The sequence below is a fragment of the Tupaia chinensis genome, unplaced genomic scaffold (assembly GCF_000334495.1).
Source record: "Tupaia chinensis unplaced genomic scaffold, TupChi_1.0 Scaffold000563_1, whole genome shotgun sequence".
NCBI lineage: Eukaryota > Metazoa > Chordata > Mammalia > Scandentia > Tupaiidae > Tupaia > Tupaia belangeri.
In genome coordinates, this window is record NW_006160076.1 from 2,533,917 (window position 1) to 2,541,425 (window position 7,509).

Sequence of the window (7,509 nt, forward strand, 5' to 3'; positions counted from 1 at the left end):
CATCGTTACCGTTTATACCTTGATGAGTTAGATGGAGGTGGCAACCCTGGTGCTAGTTGCAAAGATGCAAGTGGGGAAATCAAAGTGTTACAAGGTAAAAACCACTCTAACAATTATAAAAATTATAGAATCATGCTCATTATTTGTAAATGTTTAAAACATAAGCTCAGATGTTCTTCAGTAGCTGTTTTAATGATAGAGAAACCAACGGGATGACTCACTCTTACTTGCTTATAGTTTTATTGTGTACTGGTAACTATGCCAAAATTTTATCTATGGATATGTTTTAGATTCATCTTGGACTATTAAGACAAGTACATTGCCAGTTACTGAATTAAAAATGATCCTTTAAAAATAAATACAATTCAAGTGTTCTAGACTCTGAATAAAAGGCCAACATGTATTGTAAATATATCTTAATATGATCTCTCTGTCTTAATGCAAACCTTTATCTCATAATACAGTGAATTATAGGCTAAGAATGAGTAAGTGATTATCTTGCTCTTATGATTAGAATCAGAATATGTGATTTTGAGGATCTGATTTAGTTCCTTTGCTATCATTTACATACATGGTAAGGAAAAAATTCTAGATTCTAGAACTGAATTTTAGATAGAGAGGTGGTCTTTTTTTTTTTTTTTTTTTTTTTTTTTTTTTTGAGAAGTTTTTGCTATAGGGTGTGTGTGCTTGCCAGAAAGACAGACAGAGACAGAGAGACAGAAAGCGAGAAATCATTCTTCAGGGGGTTGGCCACACTGCAATCCCTTCTCCTCCATTCTCCTCTCAGGATCTTGGACATGCATGCACACACGCCCAGCATGAGTTTAAGCCACCAAGTCTGGGACTCGAACTGCAGTCGACTACATGGGAGTTCAGTGATACAGCCATTACGCTAACTGCTGGTCCCAGAGCAGTGGTTCTTAATTGTTGATTCATGGATCTCTGGCAGTTTCTGTGACCTTTCAGGAAGGGTCCATAAGGCCAAAGATTTTTATAATAATATTATAACTTTTTTTTTAATATACTATGTTGATATTTGTACTAATGGAACAAAAATAATTGGGCTAAAACTGCTGGTACCTTTGCAAAAATCAAACCAGTAGCACCAACTACATTAATAATCATTTTGTTTGCCATCCACCCATAGTAACAAAGAAGAAAGTGCCTTTTCACTTAAAAATATCCTTGATAAAACACCAAAAGGTATTAATTTTATTAAATATTGATACGTGAGTATGTGTCTTTTCAATTTCAGTGTGATAAGTTGGGAAGTATTCATAAAGCACTTAACTCTCTGTGGTAAATAAAGATGCTGATCTCAAGGAAAAGTACTTTAAGTGATTCAGTTACTAGCTGAACTAGGCATTTTTTTTCATGGAAGACAATTTTTACTTGCAAGATGACTGACAAATTACGATTATTTGGACTATTTGGCAGCCATTTTTTTTTGATAAGCAAAGTTTAAAATGACTTCAAGGAGAACAACTGACAGTATTTACTGCCAGTAATAAGATGTAGGCTCTCAGGGACCAGCAGATGGCATAATGATTACGTCGCTGGACTCCCACATGGTCGACCATGGTTTGAGTCCCAGACCTGGCAGCTTAAAACTCACACCAGGCGCATGTGCGTGCGTGCCCAAGATCTCGAGAGAAGAATAGAGGAGAAGGGATTGTGTGGCCATCCCCCTTGGAGGGTGATTTCTCGCTTTCTGTCTCTCTGTCTTTCTGGTGAGCACATGCATTGCATAGCAAAAATCTCTCTTTAAAAAATTTTAAAATGAGCCCTCAAATGAAGATTGGAATTTTGTAAAACATACATCAATTACCATGAGCTCGACAGCTTCCTGACACTTAAGACTTTTACTAATGAGATTAATGGTGATATTAATGAATGATATCATTTATTAAAGTGAAATGTGTCAACTTTCAGAATTACTACATAACTCAGTGATGCAATATTTTTCAAATGACTAGTGCATGATGTTTCAAAATTGTAATAGGGTAAAAGATCCATCAGAATGCAGTATAGGCGAATGGATTTTAATGTAACAGTGTGAAAAGTTCTTGATAAGGTTTCAGATCCCAGGTTATCAGGCTTTGGTATAATATCAAAGAAGATTATTGACAGTTATCTGAAAAAGCTGTTAAAATATTCTTCCCCTTCTCAACTACATATCTGTGTGAAGCTGAACTCTTCATATACTTCTAATTGATTTAGCAGAAGCAAAAATGAGAATCCAACTACTTTCTATAAAACCAGATACTAGATTTATAAAATTGTAAAATAATGCTCTTCTATTTTTGTTTGGAAGATAGAATATTTATTCATCATTAAATATGTTATTCATGGTAATTTTTACTGGCTGTACTGTGATTTTTCAAAAAAATTTGTTTTGGATTTCTCAGTTTTAATTACTCATCTAGTATGTATTAGTAATTATTATTGAGAGTGTAAGAGCATCCTTGGACCAATAAGGTGAAAAACTCCCGGCATAGAATTTTGTTGTGAACCAGTGAGCTGTTGTCCTATTGGTGAACTTGTGTGTCCTGAATTGTCTACATAAAGACAGCAGTAGTAGGTATTCTCCCCATGCATCTTGAGTAAAACTGCAGTGGCAGTATGTAAGACCCTACGCTGTTGGGCTGCTCTGCTTGTGGTTTCATTGACTTTTGCTTCTTATACTTTTCTTTTTGGTCTTTTGTCTGGACTAGAAAGCTTGTCCCTTCCCTTTGGTTTTCTTTTTCATTTTTCTCTTTTCTTTCTCTTTCTTTCTTTCTTTCTTTCTTTCTTTCTTTCTTTCTTTCTTTCTTTCTTTCTTTCTTTCTTTCTTTCTTTCTTTCTTTCTTTCTTTCTTTCTTTCTTTCTTTCTTTCTTTCTTTCTTTCTTTCTTTCTTTCTTTCTTTCTTTTTTTTTTTTTTCAACTGAGGATGGAAGACTTCTGTCATACAAATTGCACATACTTAAAATATGACTCAAATAATAAAAATAAGTATCTTACATGATATGTCCCCAGTAACTAACTCAAATCACAAAAAATGTGTCTACTAGTAGTTGTCCAGCACAGTAGGTTTACACTTCATTGCCTACTATATAGTCAACTTTCTCAATTCTTTTTTTGTTTTCAAGTCTATTTTCCATTCTGTAGATTAACCAAAATTGGTTTTAAATTGGCTAGAAATTGTCTTGTCAAGACCCTGCCAGACTGTTAGCCATCAACTAGTATTTGCCTCATTGAACTAAAGTTAAAGTTAATATGAAAGCAAAAAAGTAAAATAAAAATATATGCAATTCATAATACAGTAGATACTTGTATAAGTAGAACTGATTGAATTTTACAACTGTATGTATCAATCATTAAGTTTAAAAAAAAAACTTCATAGAAAGTTTTATATAATTTTTAGATAGGTTCAATAGATAAAAATTTTAAATCTGTACAAAGTTTGATATCATCTGTAAGAAGGAAGAATCTCTTGGAAGGAATTGCTAACTTCATTAAGGCCCTGTTATTTCCCCTCATATTAACAACTTTTAATTATAAATAAGATTTCTTTATTTTTACTTAATAAAATTTTAAAAACTGTGTACTTTTTTAGACGAAAGAGTATCCACTTTCTTTTTCTTTTCCTTTCTTTCAGGATATAATAAGAAGGCAGTAACTGATACACATGAAAATGGAGACCTGGCAACTTCAAGTGAGACTCCACTAGATGACAGTGCTTCAAAATTAGATGACCTGCACAGTCTATATCACAAAAAGTCTTTCTAATCTGACTGTATCTCCAGACAGGATTGTTAATGAGACTGTTCTGAATTGGGGGCACTAGGGACGATGGTGACAAAAACTGTACAAGATCAAGGGAGGGCTGTTTGTTGCCTGAATGAAAGGCGTGTACCTCAGGGCTTCATGTGAACAATTCTAAATGCATAAAACCCCATTTTCTGTGGCATACCATAATTAGCATGTAAAGCAGTTTTTATTTTCTTGAAATCATAAGTACCAAAGCATGTGTTTCCCAAAGGGATATTACAAGGTATTACTTTCAAGTACCAAACAAAGCACCACTGTTTTATTAGGTTCCTTTTCTATTTAGTAGAAGGATATTGCTAACTGGAACTTTGAACGAAATAGCCAGTCAATACAAGAGTAAATTAGCTCATAGTATATTCCAGTATGTTACTTTTGGTGTTTCAAAAGGTAAAACTTGACTCAATGAATTGCAAAATGTAGGTTTGACTTAATTTTTTTTTTTAACTGAAAGAATGGTTTTAGTTTTTTTTTTTTAATTTATTGTATATCCTGATATATAAATCAGTTCATAATGATCATTTACTGTAATGAGTTTACCTTTCATCTTTATTCCATGCAGTATATTTTTCTTTAAGCAATCCTTAATCAATGCTGCACTAGAAAAAGTTTCTGGAAAGTTATGTACATTTTACTTTTTCAGTTTTTAAATGAAATGCAGATGAGTTTAAAATATCTGTTCTCAATTATGTTGACCTGTGTGCATGGTGTTGGAGCATTACACTGTTAATGTTCAATCCCAAGTGCTGCTTTTCTGGGATCCACAAAAGACAGTTCTATACATTTTGAGTTGTTCATAAAGTTTGTCTTATTGTGATAGTCCTGGCACCTTAAGATCCATTTTTATGTCAGTAAAAGCACGAATGTATTACTGTGTCATGAAATACGTTGCATTCAAATAGCATTTTTCTAAGTAACTGATTTGCCAATCATCTATAAAGCTGGGGTCAGAGACAGGCAAGATGAAGGGAGACGGTAGTGGTTTGGGTTGTGTTTTCATGTCGGTGTATGTGTGACTAAAGCCTTTCCTATGCCAACTATGAGTTTGCTAGTTCTCGTGTCCCAGGATTGAGCATAGAGTGCCTCCACTCTTACCATTCTGCAGGTCATCGAACCCTGCTTGGCACAGTCAAAACATTGTATTTAAGGAGGTGATAGTTTTGCTAATATCACTGTTTTAAAGAATATACATTTAAGAATATACATTAAGAGGGAGAAAGCCCACGAGGCTTTTAGTATATTATCAGTATCTTCATTTCTAGTATCAGATGTTATGTGATAAAATACATTTTCTTTTCTTTCCCAGGTGCACTATATATTTGTTCAAAGTTAAATCTATAAAATGTATATACTTTATTTTGTGATTTTGCTATTTATAAATTTAATGTTTTAACTGTTGTTCATTTATGGTTTGTTTTGGGTGGTTTTGTTCATCTGTATATCACCATGTTAATTTGTAATAGAAGTGCACTTCATAGTGTATGTTGTTACTGATATTAAAATACTTTGTAGCATAACATTGCCTCTCAGCAGAAACTAGTATTTAATTATACAAATGAGTAAGTTACATGTTACTGTTTGTCCCTCACAGGCTAGGCCTCTTAAAAGAGAAAGATTGTTTAATCCTCATGCATTCCTCCTACCCCAAACACATACCCTATGCATGACACAAGATCTGCAAACTGGATTTTAGCCAGTGTATTCATTTAGTTAAAAAATTTCTTATTGTAACAAGTCTAAGACTTCTTTTGCGGTTATATGAAACCACATTATTATATTCTTAAAACACAGCCTGGGATGGAGTGACTGTGGCCCTTTTTTTTTTTTTTTTTCCAGACAGTATCCTCCATCTACCATAGCTGAATCCTTAGGAAATGTAAGCTATGCCCCTTTGATTATCAAGAACATTCTGATAAGCCTATAAAGATTTTTTTTAGAGCCTTGAATGACCATTTTTGAGAAGTCTCTGTGTAATCTGAAGGCATGTATGAAATGGTTATGAAATAACTTTCTCTCAAGGGCTGGTAAACAGTGAAAAGTTTTCTGAATAGACAAAAATTTTACAGGTCAGTTTTTCATTCATTCCTCTTTCACTGTGGTTTGCATTCCTCTAAGAGAACAGTTTTGTTCAGATGCTACTGTGAGCTTTGTCAGCTATTAGAAAATACCAAATTAGAAGTTCCATTTAGACTATATGGTGTTTGAGGAGTAAATTAAGAATGATAGACTTTTCCCAAAGGACTGAGTGATAATCAGTTTTTATACTTGGACATTTACAGGAAGAAACTCATGTATATTTAATTCTGAAGCTCTTAGGACAGAGCCAAACAGATAAGGAGAGAACTATTGCAAAAGCATTACAATGAAAAAGGGAAACAAACACACACACACACACACATACACACACATCACACTCTAACAAAAAAGTTGAGAAAAGTATTTCAACAGAATGTGAGGATGTGTGTGTGTGTGTGTGTATTTAAACTTAGCCTCTAAATTGTCTTCTATAGTTTCTATCATAAATACAATAGAAAAGCAGTATTAGAGTTATGGGACTGTTGTTTAAATGATTTAAGAAAGATAAAACTGTTGTGAGTCTGGTGATTATAACTGAACTGTTCATTCAGAAGTTAGCACGGCTTGTCCGTGGTGCTGGTTTTTTTCCCCCCACTACAGTGGACTTACTTTGTTTTCATGTTTAGAAGCAAAAAGGCATATTGATTCATGTGTAAGTTGCACATTATTTGACATTCTTATTTTGTAATTCACTGTTCGACCTACCTAGTCTTCCACTTAGGGTTGGCCTCAAATCTATAGGATTTATGACAAATGTATCATATCTATTAATAGTTGAGTTTAATATTTTTATTCACCTATAAATAAAGATGGCATCTTCTCCATTACAGTGGTATCAATCTCAATTTTTAAGAATAAACATTTTATGGTTTTTTCACATTAAATATTTCAGTTTATTATTTATTTCTAACAGCTTCTGTTACTTGTACCAACATGTCATAAAGTCCAAAGGCTGAACCCAGTTACTATGGAGGAACCATTTTTTTTTTTTGGTAGGAATGAACTGTTTGACATTAAGAACTGCTTAATCTGAGTTAGTGCAACTACGGGGCCAATTTTCTACTAAAACTTAGCATATGACAAACCCTGGTCTCCTTGGCTTTGTTTTGTGTTACAAATATTGACAGCCAATATTATCTATGAGGATAGCTTTGATAAAAATTAGAAAACCAATCCTATTAGATATTATTTAAGAGGATAATCTCCCATTTTAACATCTAAGTACATGTATGTAGAAGTTCCCAAATTGTGTAAAATAATGAGAAAAAAATGTAATCATATTTCAGAAAATGAGTTATGGGTATTTAGAATACTTTATCTTTTGTAATTGACTCAACCATATATTCTCTCTATGTGTTGGTTTAAGCTCACAGTTCACCAAATGAAAGAAAAAGTCTTTTATCCCCATAGAATGTTGTTTAATTTATGACATTGAAAAGATGGTTTGCATTTTCATTGTGAATATTCATTCTATTTTAGGAGGTTTGTAATCTTTCAAAAACAAAGTGTTACAAAATAGCATGTGCTGTTGGTGCTAAATGTTTGATAATAAATCTTTCAGGTGTTTTCTGAGAGCCATAACCAATGTGGTGGCAGCCATGAGAACGCACCTCTCAGATTTCAGC

At 33.3% G+C, this 7,509-nt stretch overlaps 1 protein-coding gene across 2 annotated transcripts in view; it reads left to right on the top strand.

Annotated features, from left to right (window-relative positions):
• The window catches only part of GOPC (golgi associated PDZ and coiled-coil motif containing), a 54,108-nt gene extending 47,433 nt beyond the window's left edge, over positions 1–6,675 (top strand). For both annotated transcript variants that reach the window (XM_006157866.3, XM_006157867.3), the window contains one exon: positions 3,639–6,675. In XM_006157866.3, coding sequence (XP_006157928.1) covers positions 3,639–3,769 — 131 coding nt within the window. In that variant the 3' untranslated portion in view covers positions 3,770–6,675. The remainder of the gene's footprint in view (positions 1–3,638) is intronic.
• Positions 6,676–7,509: the final 834 nt, after the last annotated feature.